Genomic DNA, 20,444 nt, shown 5'->3' on the forward strand with positions numbered 1-20,444 from the left:
TTAACGAGGTCAATTGTTGGATGACAAACATCAGCTGGAAAAACCATGACTATAGAGCGATGAGTAATATTGAGGTAGTAGTTTTGCCGAAATGTAGTGAAGGGCTGGACCTAAATGTACAAACCAAATTAGTTAGAAGAAGAACATTCAAAGACCACGAAAAAAATTATGTTAGTTAAGTACAAAATGGATGGGTTACAAGATTGAGTAGCATAACGGAACCAACTCCGATATTGTCTGCAATTTGAGGATCTTGAAGAACTTTCTTGTGCAACGAAGCCTTCATCGTGGCAGTTGGGTCCTTCAGACATATAATAAGTTATTAATGTACCATAACATGTACTGTTGTTGAATCAAGGAAATAATACCTTAACAGTCAACTGCATATCTCCCAACCCATTTGGCTTGCACTCTTTCAATATGCAAGCAACAAATGGAAGGACCTCTGCTGATTTTGCCTCTTGGAGGGAGTTGACGTTTTCAAATTTTCCATCCGTTACGAGACTTCCAATGACAAAAAATATATGAAAAGAGATTAGAACTCGTGAACGTAATAAGGGTTTTTGCAAGTTGTATGATATTGAGTGTACCGTGGTTTTCAATAAACATTTGTGCCCATTTCCAAGCATTGGAGTTGAAATCTCATTCATAAGTTGCTTGAGCAACATCACGAGCAAATTCTTGTGTTGATTTGGGTTCTTCTGTTCCCGTTCTATTCAAGAAAGCTGCTTCGATGTTACCTGCAGGACCAGGTATAAGCGATGACGACGCATCGCATTTTTTCAAGAACGATTCAAGGACATCATCATCATAAACAAGGTCTTGCCATGCATCCATGATTATGCTGAAATTTTGTGTCAAAATTCAAAAAACCCACGTTAACGAGGCAAGATGAATGAGATCATTACATAAGTAACTAACAATTCAAAGAATGGTAAATGGGTTAGAAATATAGTCACATGATTCAAGTGTAGACAATGAGTTTGTCCCCGATATTTAAAGAGAACTACATGGACAAACACATTACATGAAATCAATATTTTATAATCAAAAGAAATATTTATTTTATAACTATTTCCATTATGAATGACGAGATGTTGGTTGATGGACGTGGCTGAAACTTTATTTGAACAAAAAATTAAAAAATAATCTGTTAACTTGTTAAAATGAAGTTGCATTAATTGTGGGGATATCTCTAATTTGATAGGAAATCTTAAAAAGTGAAAACCATTGATTGTGGGTTATGAGAGAGAGAAACTTTATGCTAACAACATTAAATGCATGGTTTGTCAACCTAAGGAAATTAGTGCTTCAGAAGGCAAACATAAGAGCTTTGGCGGTACGAAACACCAACATCAACGTCCAACGTAAACATTTTGCTCCATTAAGCAACCACTTTCAGAAAACTTACTTTGGTCTTCATTAAAGACAAAGGGTACAACCATCTTCGAAAGTTTGGTCACAACCACATAAGGTTCATTTATGGTGGAAGTAAATGTTGAAGACAAGGTTGGTTAGGACCATTTGACCTTCATTAAAGGGCACCACCAATCCACCACGGTACGTATTACTTCACTTTTTCGAAATGGGTTTATTTACATATTTTTTTACAGTTGACAGTGGTTATTGTCGTAAGTCTGATGAGTGAATATGATTTGGTTTATCTTTAAAGCTGGGTCTAATGTCGACGCACACAATTGATGTGGATGAAGTGAATGAGTATAATGACAATGTTGATGACCGTAATGAAAGTTTATTGGAAATGGACCCAACAGTGCATATGTGTTTTGAATCAATGATTGAAGCTAGAAAATTTTACACAAACTATGCCATTAGATGTGGGTTTGTCGTGCGGACTAGAACTTCTAAAAAAGATAAAGACAACAACGTGTACTACTTGAGAATGGTTTGTTCAAGGGAAGGCAAATATGTGTCTTCCGTCAAACCAGTGGTCAAAACACTTCCAAGTCAAACTAACCAATGTCCTGCTGGGATAACCATTGCAAAGAAGGACGACAAGTGGTTTATAAGAACCGTTGTTTTGGACCACAACCATGATCTTTACCCTAATAACTCCAACCCATTTGCAGCGAATAGAAAGTTAAGCATGCAAGCAAAACACACCTTGGAGGTAAACCATGATGCTGGAGTTAGGTTAAATAAAAGTTTCCTTAGCATTGTTAACGATGCCGGGGGCTATGAAAACATGGACTTAGTCGAGCGGGACGCAAAAAACTACATTGGCCAACACAGAAGATCTTTATGTAAGGATGGTGATGGTCAGACACTCCTAAGACACTTTTCTTTAATGAAAGATAGAAATAACGAGTTCTTCTATGACATTGCACTGGATGAAGGGAATAAAATCTGTAGTGTGTTTTGGGCTGATGCAAGAAGTCATGCTACATGTGAAGAATTTGGTGATGTTATTTCGTTTGACACGACTAACTTAACAAATAAGTATGACATGCCATTTGCGCCTTTTGTGGGAGTTAACCATCATGGACACTCCATTTTACTTGGTTGTGGATTGTTGTCTTCGGAAGACACTGTCTCATTTGTATGGTTGTTCAAATGTTGGCTTAGATGCATGCGGAATAAGAGTCCAGAAGGTATTATTACTGACCAATGCAGGGCAATGGCCAACGCTATTGAACAAGTGTTTCCTAATACGAGGCACAGGTGGTGTTTATGGCACATCCTGAAGAAGTTGCCTGAAAAATTCCATGGCTATAGAAATAATGCCGCTATCAAAAGCGAACTACATGCGCTTATATATGATTGTGGTTGTCCAACAGAATTTGAAAATGGTTGGGAGGAACTACTTACCAAACATGGATTGGAGCAAAATGAATGGCTATGTAATTTGTATGAAGAGAGACATAAATGGGTTCCCTGTTACTTGAAAAATGATTTTTGGGCTGGCATGTCTACCACTCAGAGAAGTGAGGGAATGAATGCTTTTTTTGATGGATTTATTAATTCCACAACCATACTTCAACAATTTGTGGTTCAATACGACAATGCCGTTAGGGTAAAGGCCTAGAAGGAAATACAAGCGGACTTCTCCTCCATGAACACCACTGTTGCATGTGGCTCTCAGTCACCGATTGAGAGACAATTTCAAGTGGAATACACACATGCAAAGTTTGAGGAGGTCCAAACAAAGTTCCATTCAAGGATGAATTGTTTCATCAAAGACACCTTAAAGGACGACTTATGGAACACTTACACTATAAAAGAGGAACGAATGTGGGAGGGTAATCGTTTACCAGATAAATTTTACAAAGTTCAATTTGATCCCCTGACACAGAAAACCACTTGCTCTTGCCAACTATTTCAGTTTAGAGGCATTATATGTCGGCATTCCCTATTGGTATTTGGTCAAGAAGATGTATACAATGTTCCCTCACAATACATTTTCCGGCGTTGGACCAAAAATATCCTAAGAAGGCACACACTAATAACAACATCGTATAGTAATTCGACTAATGAACCACGCATGGAAAGATACAAAATGTTGTGCAAACGTTTTTATGAAATTGTTGAAGTTGCTTGTGAGTCTTAGGTTTCTAGTACTGAATTGAAAAAAGAAATTAATTGTCTTGGTAAAAAATTTGGGTTCAGTTCATCCATGACAAATAACATCATTAGCGATGCAGGCCAACTAAGATACGATACTGGTGCATGGACGTCATTACCACATAGTCCAGTTGGAACATTTGATGTCCTTGTTCACAGTCCTGCAGTTGTTAAGCGAAAAGGACGTCCACGCACAAACAGGTTGAAGTCCACTGTTGAGAAAAGAACCCAAAAAAGAAAGTCGGCTTTAGTCAGAAAGACTTCAACACCGCCCACTCTATATATTACGTTGAAAATATTGATTAAATACTTTACTTTTTATGAATTTAGTTGTAATTAATTATTTTGTTGTTGCAGGGGCAAAGGCATCTAATGTTGTTGAAAGTGATGACCTTGTTCAGTTTCAAGCCGACTCTATCCAACTATCACAAGATACCGAAATGGGTCATTTAGGATTTATGTTGTTGTTGTCAGCTGTACATATCAATTTTGATAACAACATCACTTAATATATAGAACTTCTTGACTGTTTTTTGGTGAATTTAATATGTTTTTGTAATTGAAAATGGTCGTGAATGAAATGTAACTGATGAATGTTTGGAATGCATATGAAGAGACCAAAATTCACTATTGTAATCGATTACAAATAAGTCGTAATCGATTACACGTTGTTGTTGCCTACACTAAACTACCCATTACATCAGTACATATCCAACGTCTATAACTTGCAATCGTGTTTATAACTGCCCAATGACGACGTTGCTGAAATACGTGTATAAAACCTCAATTTTGTCACTGCAAAACCCTAAACACAATTAAATGGGTTATCGTGCAACCAAGAAACGAAAGGCATCTTCCTCCGTTGATGGACGTCGACGCCGCCGCAGTCCAACCCTATCACCATCCTCATCCCCTCCAACGCCAAACAATGAACTCTTCTCCTCGGATGAGCAATATGAGAAATATGTCCAACATTTTCTCAATCGTGAAATATTGGAAAGTAAGTATCTAGAGGACGGTTACTTTGAAGGAAAAAACATTCAATTCTATGACATATTGGCCGAAGTTGGGCTCACTGAATTTCTGTCTTTAAGAAGACATTACCACCCAGAATTAGTGAGAGTGTTCTATAGCAACATGTCAATATCGGATACTGGGGTTATTCGAAGCGAGGTAAAAGGTGTCAAAATTAGGGTCAGTGATGAATCAATATTTTTCTCACTTCACTTGGTTTATTGTGCTAGAATTAATTAGGGAATTGTGCATAATGTCCGGTATTTTCCTGTTTTTACTATTTGTACTTAATTTGACCAGAAATTCTAATTTCATTCAATTTGAATTATTTTAGTTGATTATTTGCATTAGTAATTACAAGGGAAATTTTGGAAATACAAATTGAGACGTTTAGAAGAACATTCACACACTGTGTTTGGGGAGAAGCTGCAACTGCCGTGATTTAATCTGTGTTGATCTGTGATGAAATATATTTTTTTTCTTGAATGTGTAGAAGCAAAATTGGCTTGGTTTAAGAAGTTAAGCACATGAAAAAAATGGGTCACCATTTGCAAACACTTCTCGGTTTTGCTTGTAAGAGGCATGGTAGCAAGCTTAAGTCAAAATGGGAGTGTTGTCACGTTATTTTGGCAAGAAGCATATGTTAGAAAAAATGGGGCTGCCAATTTGAGAAGGCAATATTGTTTCCAATTGAAGTATGCCACATAAGGAAGCATTCACAGCAAACAACACACCAAATGGGAGGCTTCTTTCTCTTTAAGTGGGAGACAACATAATAGAAGTGGGGGCCACCATCATTTGTTGAAGGAAGACCACATATCACACGGCCAAAGCTACAATTCATGTTACATTTTATTAAATGGAAAGATAAAGTGTGATTAAAAAAAGGAGACACACGGTTGAGAGTTAGGGAGTTCACTCTCTGGAATTTCTTTTTGGAGAACTCTTGGTACCACTTCCATTATTCTTCACTTACAGAAGAGTACACTCAGCATGGATTGAACAGGAGGAAAGCAAACTGGTGTTGCATACTGGAAGGAAGAGCACTCACGGTGGTGAAGCAGTCCATCAGCTTGAAGAAGCAAGAAAGCCAGTAGCAACACGGGAGCCCAGCAGCAGCTTATCACGGTCTTAGCTTGGTTGTAGGTTCAGCTTGACACCAAGAAGAGGAGCATCATTCACGTCCAGCTTCAACACCTCCACGGCCAGCCACCAGCAGTAGCATGCAGCATTTCACGTACACAGCAGCAATACGCACGGTATCCAACAGCAACTCCATAACACCTCCAACACGCAGCAGCAGTCACGGTGGGGGAAGACAGTCCAGCACCTTGTTGAAACAACCACCAGCAGGAAAGGAAAGTGCAGCCCCACACAAGAACACAGCAGCTGAGGTTGTCTTCATCAATATGAAGATCCAGGGGCAGTTCACGGTTAGCAGGGAGAAGAGGTGGGGATCACGGCCAAAATAGAGAAGAAAGGACAAATGGTGATTCAGCTGATTGAAATGGAGAAAGGAGGGGCCCTCCTATTTTCTCACGGCCAAGTAACTATTTTATCACAAGAATGCAAGGAAAAGATACTAACTCAAAGACAAGGAAGCCTCACGGGAATAGCTTCTGAATTGGGTTATAAAGAAGCAAGCAGCAGAGTAGAATGGAGAGAGTTTTAGGAGTAGGAATTTAGGAAGCGTTCTCGTTTTCTCCTCCCCTCCCGGGGAGGTTTTGTGATTCAATTCAATTTGCATTAGTTTCCATTTTTAAAACAGCTTTCTGTAATTTAATTTCAATAGTGTCAAAAGCCAAGTTTTCATTTCTGAATGTGTCACCTTTGCTCGTTTCCTTTTTACTTGTATTGTCCAAAATTTTAATTTAAGTGTTCAAATTGTGATGAATTCCATTTTCAGTTAAATCTTTTTATCTGTTAAATTTATTGTTCAGTATTTTCTGCACTGTTAAATTCTACCATTGCTTTTTACCGGTCATTTTATTTTCAAAGGTTTTATATTTTTACCGTCGCTTGGTTTTACTGCTTTGAAATTTATTTTAGTGTTTAATTTACTTTATTTTCTGCAACCAAAAATCACAACCGACCCCCCCCTTCGTGTAAAAAATCTGAGACTGAACCACCAAAATTGGTCCTTGAGAGACGACCTAGGAGTCACTTCCTAGTAACTATATTGCATAAATTTTTGTAAATCAAATTTGACGGGTCGCGACACCCGTATCAAATTTTGGCGCCGCTGCCGGGGACCAATGGAGGTTTGGTTTTAGATTTTTGTTGTGTAAATTTTTGTTTTGTTAATATGTTTGTTTTGTGTGTTTTGTCTTGTATATTTTTGTAGGCGACAACGACACCTTCAGCAAATTTTGGCGGCGTTGTCACTTCAGTTCAGGTTCTTGTTTTAGATTTTTATTGTTTTTGTTTTATTACGTTGTTGTAATCTATGTTTTGTCTTTTATATTTTTATTGTGCTATGTTGTGTATTTAGTTGTTAGATAAAAAATAATAATAATAATTGTTATGTCTTGTTTGTGTCTGAAGCATGTTTAATTGTGTTGTGTTTTATTTTGTGTTGTGATGTGATGTTCTGTATGTGTGTCGCATGTGTTTTATCTATTAAATAAAAAAAATAAAAAAATAAAAAATTTATTATGTTCTGTTTTGTGTGTGCTTGTAGCATGTATAAATGTGTTTTGTTTTATGTGTTTCGTAATTTTTAGTTTTTAGTTTTTATTTTTATTTTCCATGTCTACCTATTTTAATTTTGTGAATAGTGCTTATTCTGCCAATGTCTATAATTATGAATCTCCTTCTGCTTGGTACCCTGATTGTTATTCTGCTGAATTCTATGATGAGAATTATATGGATCATCCTCAATTTCCTAAAAGCGCTCCTCATGAGGTGGTCCCACCTACAAAGGATGATATTCATTGCGTTCTTAGCACTGGACTGATATATTTGCTCCCTAAGTTTCATGGTTTTGCCGGAGAATGCCCACATAGACATTTGGAGGAGTTCCACAGCATGTGCTCTTCAATGAAGCCTCCACATGTCCCTCTTGATCACATTTTCTTGAGGGCATTTCCGCACTCATTACAAGGAGCAGCTAAGGATTGGCTGTATTGTCTTCCTCCAGGACTCATTACCAGATGGGAAGATCTTGAGGAAAACTTTCTGAGCAAATTTTCCCCTGTGCAAGATGGATACAACAACGGTCCTGGATGGAATGACCCTAACTTGGGATGGTACAATGCTCCACAACATCAATATCAAGAACCACCATTCGAGAGTCCTTTCATGCCTCCACAAGTCCAGCAATGTCAGAGTCAGCAGTATAATGCTCCTGCCCAAATAACTCCTCAGCCTTCAACTTCTGAGCCTACATTAAAGGAGTTACTAGAGCAGATGACCATACAGAGAATTCAGTTCGAGCAAATCCAGCAGGAAACTCAAGCTGCCATGAAGAATATGACTGATCAGATCAGGCAGATAGCCACTCTTGCACCTGAGGATAATGCTGAAGATTTTGAGGACCAGGCAAGAATAAGCAGTAGTACTGAACCAGGTAGACCACCTTCATCTTCCCACACTCTAGAAATCTTCAAGGAAGAGGAGGTAAGCATACCACAATTTGATTATTATGTTGATTGTGATGATGATCGGTATGCTAATGACTATATTGTTGCTGAGTCTGATTTTAATTTTTCCTCTGTGCATGATGAGAACCGCTTTTTACTATCACATTCGAATGTTTATTCTCCATGCACTGAACATGAATCTGAGTCTATAATTAATATTGCATGTAATTTAGAAATTGATTCATGTTATGAGGATTTATCTAAGGTTCAGCCTGTTACACTAGGATTGGGTGTTATACCCCTGCATGAAATTTCTGTAGTGCCACATTGCATTAACCATTTTGCAGGAGGTACGTATAAATTTTATCAGCATGCACCCACAGTGGAAAACAAAGGTGCTGACACTGATAGTTTGAAGATTAACAAGCACCTGCTGAATCCGCTCAGTAACAATATTTGTGGTTTAGATCCGGCGGTGGAGGACATTTCACTGCTTGATCAAATCTGGAGGATGAAGCAGTTCGTCCTCAACAATTTCATGTTGGATCCTGAGGCGAAGAACATCTCCCTACAAATCCAAAATTGGCAACTGCCACCCTGACCAGGGAAGTTTTCTTTTTCTTTCTTCCCCGTTTTCATATTTTTAGTGCACTTGTCCTTTATCTGTTGATTGTTTTAGTTGATGATCTTATGCTTAGCACACGTTTAGGACATTGTAGTTTAAGTGTGGTCTGGGGGAGATTCTGCATTTTGTTATGTTTGTTTTTCTTTTATTTTTCTTTGTTAGTTTTCGGATTGTTTTGCTTAAAAAAAAAAAAAAAAATCTTTTTGATAAAATATTTTTTTTTATGCGTGCAAAATTTTTCCTTTCCATTAAAATTTAATGAGATGTACATATATTTATTTTTCATATTTTTGTTTTTAAAAAAAAAAAATGTGTTTTGTGTTTTATTTGCTTTGTGATTTTTAGTGTTTTTATTAAAAAGAAAAAAAAATTCCAAAATTCTAAAAAAAAAAAAAAAATTGTTTTGCGTATTTCTTGATTTTATTTCGACCCTCAGTTTCTTATTATTTCATACCAATTAGTCATTGAAAATTTTCACTTCCGATCTTATCTTTTTCCTTATTTTCTTCATTGTAAATATATTTTCTTAGTTGTCTCATACATGTTTTTGATTGAAAATTTTTAGACTAAGAAAATATTTCATTCATCAATGCAAAAATTACAGTAATGGAAAATTGGAAATTGAACAGATCTGAAATTGAAATTGCAGTAGATATATATGAAATTAAAGTTGTCCGGGGGTCGATCATTTCTGATCGTTAATATTACAAGCCATATAATAATAATAAAAAAAAACATAAAAACATAAAAACATAAAAAAAAAAATAATAAGTGTTCATATTACAGCCTTTTTTCTGGCCACACTTGGCCAATAAAAACATAAAAAAAAAAAACAAAACAAAAATAACATAAAACATTAAAATCGAAAGAATTCACGAGCTGGTTGTGGTGGTCTAAGGGAGAGCTCTGTTGAGGGAGCTCTGGTACGAAAAGTCACGAGCGGAGGCGGAGGAATCTCTGTTTCTGGATCGATTATGATAGGAATGGGGAAGAGGTCCAACAGCCTCGGTGCCCTCATTACCACCCAGCCATTTTCTTTCAACAAAAAAAAAATCTTGTTAATAAAAAAAAAAAGAAAAAAAAAATTCAATAAAAATTGAGATCTGATGAGAGTTCTTACCGTACATATACAGCGGCAGTTGTGAAAACTGAGTGCCAGTGGGGTCTATCTCCGCTTGCCAGCGCCTGACCCGATTGCCGTGATTGTTGAACCAGCAGTGCACGTTGTATTCGCTGGCATCTCCGTAGGTCCTTAGTCGAGACGTGATCTCGACGACTTGCGCTCGGCTTGGATGAGTGACCCCATAGTTGAAGATGTTGGTCATCATCTTGACCTGATCATCTGTTGGACGCCACCGCTGACTCGTGTATCTCTCGATTTCCATCTCACTCATCATATTTTCTAAATAAAAAAATATATATAAAAATAAAAAGAAAAAAAAACATAAAAAAAAGAAAAAAACAAAACATAAATAAATAAAAAAAAACATGAAAAATAAAAAGCATAAAAAACATTAGATTCTTAGTTCTGTGTTTTCTTTATTATTTCTTGTTTACTTTGTCCTGTCTGTCCTTGATTGTTTCTGTATTTGGTCTGAGATCTGTTTCACGGTCCTTGCAAAAGGGTCTTAAACGGATCTACGTCCAGTTGTCCTTGTCCATATTGTTCATGTATATTCAGTTTTTGTGTTTTATTTATTTATTTATTTATTTTTAAGTGGGGTACGTGGCGTTGTTCTACCCGATTGTCTCTGCAATACCTTCAATCGAAGGGAGATTAACGTCTGGTTTCCAGCCGATATACCCCTTAGGTTTTAAGACAGTTGTGTTTTATGTGTTTAAGTGTTTTCAGTTTCAGAAAAATAAAAATTTTGCAAGGAGAAGAAAGAAGCAGGACAAAGAAGAAAAAAAGGGAAAGCAGGAAAAGGGAAAGGGAGAGCATGGCAGAAATAAAAGACTGGAAAGCAGGAAGGTAATAATAGCAGAAAAAGCGGTAAAGGGAGGACATAAAGGAAAGAAGTAGGGAAAGAGGACTTACCTGGGGAAGTAGGCTTGCAGAGGCTCCTCACGGATCTTACTCAGATCTTCAGAAGACGCAGGGGCAGGGGCTCTGTGCAGATCTCAGACTCTCCAGCCGGCGCGGTGGCAGAGGCTCCGTGCAGACTCCAGACGCTAGAGAGAGAGCAGAAGAGAGGAGTAGAGAGAGAGCTGGGAAGTCAGAAATGTTGCTCGACGCTGAAGAGGTACCCTTTTATAGCCAAAAATTCTGTCACTGTAGCAACAGTTTCAGTCATTGCCACCGAAACTGTTGTCACAGTGCCGGTCATCTTCTTTTTCAAAAAAAAAAAAAATTAAAAAAAAAAAAAAATTAAAAATTAAAAAAAAAGAATTATTATTAGCATCTACTGATGGGTGCTAGGTGATTTAGACATCTGCTGATGGATGTCAATGATAACATCTACTGATGGATGTTATTGAAAAATTTCTTCCCATTTTTCCTAACTTTTTATTGCACTTGTCTATATTATTTGACTGCTCTGAAATTGATAATTTGATGATTGTTACACACTGAGGACATTGTGTGAATTAAGTGTGGTCTATTGGGGAGAAATTCTGATTTTTCTGTTAGTTTCTATTAGTATGTATTTTGTGTGTGAAATTTTTTGTTTTGCGTGTGAAATTTTTCTGTTTTAAGTTGTTTTCAGTGTTCTTGAGTGCAATAAATTTTACATTTTTCTCTTGATTTCTGGAGTTTGTTTAAGTTGTAGATTTATCCTTCACTTCACTTGGTTAATACTTACAGTCTGAAATCCTTGCTTTTCTCTGCTTGGAAAGATGATTATGTGTTTAAGAGGTTGAATTGATTATAACACGGATACCCTGTGTGAGATTTGAGCCACTTAATTTTCTTTCTTGTGTGATATGTATCTTGATTGCTTGCACATATGCCTTGGCTTGATTCTTTTTGATATACTTGATTGATATGCATGTTCAGACGTGATAAAGGCATTTTTATTCTTGAGCCTCTTTAGCCAAATAAGCCTACCTTGTTATTATCCTTTGATACCCCTTTTGAGCCTATATTGTATTCATTTCTTTGTTTAAAGCTCATACACTGATCCTAAGTGAAAAACAAATGATTACCTTAACCTTAGGAAGGTCTGGAGCTATAGAAGTATTTTGTGAATAAGTGTGGTCTCCTTGGGAATTCTGATGAATTGGCTAGTTGGTTCCTCATCATGTTTTGAAATGAAAATTTATATCCTGTTGTGTGATAAAAAAAAAAAAAAAGACAGGATAAAAAAAAATGATGAGAAAAAGAGAAAAAATTGAAAAATAATTTTGTGAATAATGGAGTCGAGAAGAGGATTGAATTAGAGGTTTGGGTGAGATTTCACTATGTTTACATTTTTTCCCTAGTGCACCTCTATTTCTTCTGAGTTATAGCTACTTATCCAAATTTATCCTCCCCTGTCCTTGGCCCCATTACAACCCAGTAAAGACCTTTTGATCTGAACATGCATATGTTTTAAGTATTGATAATTAGAGACTTGCCAAGTCTACTTGTGTTTGTTTTCTTGAGTACATCGAGCTGATATTATTATTTACCCTAGACACTTGAGAGAAACACTATAGTGCATCTGTGAGGTTTTGTTATTTTCAAATCACCTCTTGAACTGATTAATCATTTTGCTATGTATTGAATTGCTTGGAAGATTTCTATAAGTATCTGTTTTTCTTGATTTTGTGTTGGAAAATTTCTACTTCTTCCATCGGTCCATAATTCTTGAGAACTCTGTAAATTCTTTTTATTTTTCTTTAGTCTTTGTTTTCTATCTATTGAGTTTTGTGTCACTGTTCCTAAAAGTCCTTTGAACGATTCCCTGATTTGAGTCTTAATTTTGCCCAGGAGTGCAAAAGGCTAAGTGTGGTCTAATTTGATGAATCAATATTTTTCTCACTTCACTTGGTTTATTGTGCTAGAATTAATTAGGGAATTGTGCATAATGTCCGGTATTTTCCTGTTTTTACTATTTGTACTTAATTTGACCAGAAATTCTAATTTCATTCAATTTGAATTATTTTAGTTGATTATTTGCATTAGTAATTACAAGGGAAATTTTGGAAATACAAATTGAGACGTTTAGAAGAACATTCACACACTGTGTTTGGGGAGAAGCTGCAACTGCCGTGATTTAATCTGTGTTGATCTGTGATGAAATATATTTTTTTTCTTGAATGTGTAGAAGCAAAATTGGCTTGGTTTAAGAAGTTAAGCACATGAAAAAAATGGGTCACCATTTGCAAACACTTCTCGGTTTTGCTTGTAAGAGGCATGGTAGCAAGCTTAAGTCAAAATGGGAGTGTTGTCACGTTATTTTGGCAAGAAGCATATGTTAGAAAAAATGGGGCTGCCAATTTGAGAAGGCAATATTGTTTCCAATTGAAGTATGCCACATAAGGAAGCATTCACGGCAAACAACACACCAAATGGGAGGCTTCTTTCTCTTTAAGTGGGAGACAACATAATAGAAGTGGGGGCCACCATCATTTGTTGAAGGAAGACCACATATCACACGGCCAAAGCTACAATTCATGTTACATTTTATTAAATGGAAAGATAAAGTGTGATTAAAAAAAGGAGACACACGGTTGAGAGTTAGGGAGTTCACTCTCTGGAATTTCTTTTTGGAGAACTCTTGGTACCACTTCCATTATTCTTCACTTACAGAAGAGTACACTCAGCATGGATTGAACAGGAGGAAAGCAAACTGGTGTTGCATACTGGAAGGAAGAGCACTCACGGTGGTGAAGCAGTCCATCAGCTTGAAGAAGCAAGAAAGCCAGTAGCAACACGGGAGCCCAGCAGCAGCTTATCACGGTCTTAGCTTGGTTGTAGGTTCAGCTTGACACCAAGAAGAGGAGCATCATTCACGTCCAGCTTCAACACCTCCACGGCCAGCCACCAGCAGTAGCATGCAGCATTTCACGTACACAGCAGCAATACGCACGGTATCCAGCAGCAACTCCATAACACCTCCAACACGCAGCAGTAGTCACGGTGGGGGAAGACAGTCCAGCACCTTGTTGAAACAACCACTAGCAGGAAAGGAAAGTGCAGCCCCACACAAGAACACAGCAGCTGAGGTTGTCTTCATCAATATGAAGATCCAGGGGCAGTTCACGGTTAGCAGGGAGAAGAGGTGGGGATCACGGCCAAAATAGAGAAGAAAGGACAAATGGTGATTCAGCTGATTGAAATGGAGAAAGGAGGGGCCCTCCTATTTTCTCACGGCCAAGTAACTATTTTATCACAAGAATGCAAGGAAAAGATACTAACTCAAAGACAAGGAAGCCTCACGGGAATAGCTTCTGAATTGGGTTATAAAGAAGCAAGCAGCAGAGTAGAATGGAGAGAGTTTTAGGAGTAGGAATTTAGGAAGCGTTCTCGTTTTCTCCTCCCCTCCCGGGGAGGTTTTGTGATTCAATTCAATTTGCATTAGTTTCCATTTTTAAAACAGCTTTCTGTAATTTAATTTCAATAGTGTCAAAAGCCAAGTTTTCATTTCTGAATGTGTCACCTTTGCTCGTTTCCTTTTTACTTGTATTGTCCAAAATTTTAATTTAAGTGTTCAAATTGTGATGAATTCCATTTTCAGTTAAATCTTTTTATCTGTTAAATTTATTGTTCAGTATTTTCTGCACTGTTAAATTCTACCATTGCTTTTTACCGGTCATTTTATTTTCAAAGGTTTTATATTTTTACCGTCGCTTGGTTTTACTGCTTTGAAATTTATTTTAGTGTTTAATTTACTTTATTTTCTGCAACCAAAAATCACAACCGACCCCCCCCTTCGTGTAAAAAATCTGAGACTGAACCACCAAAATTGGTCCTTGAGAGACGACCTAGGAGTCACTTCCTAGTAACTATACTGCATAAATTTTTGTAAATCAAATTTGACGGGTCGCGACACCCGTATCAGTCAGCCCTAATCTTTTTCAACAACTCACTAATCTCCCCCCTGATGGTGTTCGTTATGAAGGAAAACTTGTAGATGAGTGGAAAGAACAATACGATTCTGTTACTGCAAGGAAACTAGTTTGTAGAGATGATGCAGGCATACATTCCAGAATACTGGCGGGCCAAATGAAGGTTCAACCAAGGATACTTCATTACGTTCTGACTCGTGTATTAATTCCTCGTGCAACCAATATTGGTCAGGCATCCGAAGAGGATATTATGCTGCTATGGGCATTTTTAAATTCCATTCACATTAATTGGGGACATCTTATTAGATATAAGATGAAAAGAGCATTAAGGGAGAACGCCAAGTTGCCATATCCACATTTGATAACCATCTTCATGGAACACTTTCAAGTGCCTACTGACACTGATCCCATTTCAGAACTGAAGTTCAAGCAAAAAATGGGTAGTGAAGTTGTAGCATCATTTGGTTATGTGCAAAATGATGATGGAGAATGGGTTCACAAAGCCAACGGCCCCCATCCCCCCTTACAACCAGGTCAACATCAAGAAGGAGATTATGATGAACAGGGAAGTTCATCTACAACACTAAATGATGTCATGAACCGCATAGAACAACTTCAGACCTTCGTAGGTACAAGATTTAATGCCTTTGAAACTCGATTTGATGCCTTTGAAACTCGATTTGGAAACATGGACATGGTCATGACTACAAGGTTTGATGCGTTGCAAAACCGCGTTAGGAACATTGAAGAACAACTGCAACACTTGCAAAGTGGTTCTGAAAACAATCCTCAGACTTAGAATTGCTTGTTTAGGCTTTTTTTTTTCTGCATTATAAAAAAAGTATGTATCACAGTACCTATTTCCATAATTTGAAGTCTTTAATTTAATGAAGTTCTTCAGTGTCAAACTACTTCCTCAATTTTCATCATTTATTATGTAATGTTTAATTTATGATACACTAAATACAATTGCAGTTGTTAGTAAAACACCAACACCACTTACCAAATATTAGCTCTCCATCCACATAGAGTGGACTTCTTCCTGAAATTAACTATTTTTGACAATGGTCACCCATGTTACCCTGACTGACTATTTCAGTTACAGTTTCTGTACAAAACCTTGATTTCTCTCGCGTAATCATTTACCAGGATAGTGTAAACGATTACAACACGGTTTTTCCACCACACTCACTCATTCATTGCCCAACTTGCTCCCCCCTCTCCAAATGGGTCATTCCCCACTCCTTGGGGTCACATCACATCACCAATCACCATCTACAAACAGTCAAAGACCAACATCTTCCAAAGAGAAGTGCAAATGTGACTCCAACAAACTGGTTTTAGAAATGGTCACCCATGTTACCTTGACTCACTACTTCAGTTGAAGTATCTGTACAAAACGTGAAATTCTCTTGCGTAATCGTTTACCATCACTATGTAAACGATTACAACAGGGTTTTTTGAGCAGTCTCACTCAGACCATACCCAACTTGGTCCAACCACAAACATTGGCTCATTCCCCACTCCTTAGGGTCACATCACATCACCAACCACCATCTACAAACATTCAGAGTTAAAAATCTTCCAAACACAATTGCAAAACTCACTCAAACATACTGGTTTTGATAATGGTCACACATCTTACTCTGACTAACTACTGCAGTTCAAGTTTCTGTACAAAATTTGGATTTCTCTCGCGTAATCATTTACCAAGACATTGTAAACGATTACGACATGGTTTTTTCAGCAGACTAAGTCAGCCCTTCCACAACTTGGTCCCCCCTCTCCAAATGGGTCGTTCCCCACTCCTTGGGGTCACATCACATCACCAACCCCATCTACAAACATTCAGAGTCTAACATCTTACAAACACAAGTGCAAAACTCACTTAAACATACTGGTTTTGACAATGGTCACCCATGTTACCCTGACTGACTACTTCAGTTCAAGTTTCTGTACAAAAGGTGGATTTCTCTCGCGTAATCGTTTACAAAGAAACTGTAAACGATTACGACAGGGTTTTTTCATCACACTAGCTCACGCCTTCCACAACTTGCTACCCCCTCTCCTAATGGGTCATTCCACACTCCTTGGGGTCACATCACATCACCAACCACTATCTACAAAAATTCAGAGTCTAACATCTTCCAAACACAAGTGCAAAACTCACTCAAACATACTGGTTTTGACAATGGTCACCCATGTTACCCTAACTGACTACTTCAGTTCAAGTTTATATACAAAATGTGGATTTCTGTCGCGTAATCATTTACCAAGACACTGTAAACGATTACGACATGGTTTTCTCAGCAGACTAAGTTAGCCCTTCCACAACTTGGACCCCCCTCTCCAAATGCGTCGTTCCCTACTCCATGGGGTCACATCACATCACCAACCACGATGTACAAAAATTCAGAGTCTAACATCTTCTAAACACAAGTGCAAAACTCACTCAAACATACTGGTTTTTACAATGGTCACCCATGTTACCCTGACTGACTACTTAAGTTCAAGTTTCTGTACAAAAGGTGGATTTCTCTCGCGTAATCGTTTACAAAGACACTGTAAACGATTACGACAGGGTTTTTTCATCACACTAGCTCAAGCCTTCCACAACTTGTTACCCCCTCTCCTAATGGGTCATTCCCCACTACTTGGGGTCACATCACATCACCAACCACTATCTACAAACATTCACAGTCTAACATCTTCCAAACACAAGTGCAAAACTAACTCAAACATACTGTTTTTGACAATGGTCACAAACGTTACCCTAACTGACAATTTCAGTTCAAGTTTATGTACAAAATGTGGATTTCTCTCGCGTAATCATTTACCAAGACACTGTAAACTATTACGACATGGTTTTTTCAGCAGACTAAGTCAGCCCTTCCACAACTTGGTCCCCCCTCTCTAAATGGGTCGTTCCCCACTCCTTGGGGTCATATCACATCACCAACCACCATCTACAAACATTCAGAGTCTAACATCTTCCAAACACAAGTGCAAAACTCACTCAAACATATTGGTTTTGACAATGGTCACCCATGTTACCCTGACTTACTACTTGAGTTCAAGTTTATGTACAAAATGTGGATTTCTCTCGCGTAATCATTTAGCAAGACACTGTAAACGATTACGACATGGTTTTTTCAGCAGACTAAGTCAGCCCTTCCACAACTTGGTCCCCCCTCTCCAAAAGGGTCGTTCCCCACTCCTTGGGGTCACATCACATCACCAACCACCATCTACAAACATTCAGAGTCTAACATCTTCCAAACACAAGTGCAAAACTCACTCAAACATATTGGTTTTGACAATGGTCACCCATGTTACCCTGACTTACTACTTGAGTTCAAGTTTATGTACAAAATGTGGATTTCTCTCGCGTAATCATTTAGCAAGACACTGTAAACGATTACGACATGGTTTTTTCAGCAGACTAAGTCAGCCCTTCCACAACTTGGTCCCCCCTCTCCAAAAGGGTCGTTCCCCACTCCTTGGGGTCACATCACATCACTAACCACCATCTACAAACATTCAGAGTCGAACATCTTCCAAACACAAGTGCAAAACTCACACAAACATGCTGGTTTTGACAATGGTCACCCATGTTACCCTGACTGACTACTTCAGTTCAAGTTTCTATACAAAAGGTGGATTTCTCTCGCGTAATCTTTTACAAAGACACTGTAAACGATTACGACAAGGTTTTTTCATCACACTAGCTCAAGCCTTCCACAACTTGGTCCCTCCTCTCCAAATGGGTCATTCCCCACTCCTTGGGGTCACATCACATCACCAACCACCATCTACAAACATTTAGAGTCTAACATCTTCCAAACACAAGTGCAAAACTCACTCAAACAAACTAGTTTTGACAATGGCCACCCATGTTACCCTTACTGACTACTTCAGTTCAACTTTCTGTAAAAAAAGGTGGATTTCTCTCGCGTAATCGTTTACCAAGACACTGTAAACGATTACGACAGGGTTTTTTCATCACACTAACTCAGGCCTTCCACAACTTGGTACGCCCTCTCCAAATGGGTCATTCCGCACTCCTTGGGGTCACATCACAGCACCAACCACCATCTACAAACATTCAGAGTCTAACATCTTCCAAACACAAGTGCAAAACTCACTTAAACATACTGGTTATGACAATGGTCACCCATGTTACCCTGACTGACTACTTCAGTTCAAGTTTATGTACAAAATGTGGATTTCTCTCCCATAATCATTTACCAAGATACTGTAAACGATTACGACATGGTTTTTTCAGCAGACTAAGTCAGCCCTTCCACAACTTGGTCCCCCCTCTCCAAATGGGTCGTTCCCCACTCCTTGGGGTCACATCACATCACCAACCACACACTACAAACATTCAGAGTCTAACATCTTCGAAACACAAGTGCAAAACTCACTTAAACATACTGTTTTGACAATGGTGACCCATGTTACCTTGACTGACTACTTCAGTTCATGTGTATGTACAAAATGTGGATTTCTCTCGCGTAATCGTTTACCAAGGCACTGTAAACGATTATGACATGGTTTTTTCAGCAGACTAAGTCAGCCCTTTCATAACTTGGTTCCCCCTATCCAAATGGGTCATTCCCCACTCCTTAGGGTCACATCACATCACCAACCACCATCTACAAACATTCAGAGTTTAACATCTTCCAAACAATATTGCAAAACTCACTCAAACATACTGGTTTTGACAATGGTCACCCATGTTACTCTGACTGACTACTGCAGTTCAAGTTTCTGTACAAAATGTGGATTTCTCTCGCGTAATCGTTTACCAAGACACTGTAAACGATTACGACATGGTTTTTTCAGCAGACTAAGTCAGCCCTTCCACAACTTGGTCCCCTCTCCAAATGGGTCGTTCCCCACTCCTTGGGGTCACATCACATCACCAACCACCATCTACAAACATTCAGAGTCTAACATCTTCCAAACACAAGTGCAAAACTCACTCAAACATACTGGTTTTGACAATGGTCACCCATGTTACCCTGACTGACTACTTCAGTTCAAGTTTCTGTACAAAAGGTGGATTTCTCTCGCATAATCGTTTACCAAGACACTGTAAACGATTACGACAGGTTTTTTTATCACACTAACTCAGGCCTTGCACAAGTAGTTTCCCCCACTCACAATGGGTTCTTCCCCACTACTTGGGGTCACCTGCCATCACCTACTACCATGTAAGACCACTAAAACACCAACATCTTCCAAACACAAGTGCAAATGTGACTCAAACATATTGTTTTTGACAATGGTCACCCATGTTACCCTGACTGACTACTTCAGGTGAACTTTATTGTGCAGAACCTGGAATTCTCTCGCATAATCGTTTACTAGGACTGTGTAAACGATTAGCACATACTTTTTTCAGACGAATAACTTAGACCTTGTCCAACATTGATCCCCCACTTAGAATGGGTTCTTCCCCACTGCTTGGGGTGACATCACATCACCTACTACCCTTTAAGAACACTCAAACACCAACATCTCATAAACACAGCTACAACTCATCGAACACAAAACTTCAGCAGATACTCAAATCCACAAACCCACAAATCATAATTAGAATGTTATTCAAAATAAAAATATGTGACGAAACCAAATACAAAAAT

The 20,444-nt window shown here is 38.2% G+C and overlaps 1 protein-coding gene across 1 annotated transcript; it reads left to right on the forward strand.

Moving 5' to 3' along the window:
• The first annotated feature begins 1,681 nt into the window (after nt 1-1,681).
• On the forward strand, nt 1,682-3,046 carry LOC108344463 (protein FAR-RED IMPAIRED RESPONSE 1-like). The gene has a single exon (XM_017582905.1). It carries the CDS (start codon nt 1,682-1,684, stop codon nt 3,044-3,046), a length of 1,365 nt encoding a protein of 454 aa, XP_017438394.1.
• Nucleotides 3,047-20,444: the final 17,398 nt, after the last annotated feature.

The sequence above is a fragment of the Vigna angularis genome, chromosome 8, assembly GCF_016808095.1.
Source record: "Vigna angularis cultivar LongXiaoDou No.4 chromosome 8, ASM1680809v1, whole genome shotgun sequence".
Taxonomy (NCBI): Eukaryota; Viridiplantae; Streptophyta; class Magnoliopsida; order Fabales; family Fabaceae; genus Vigna; species Vigna angularis.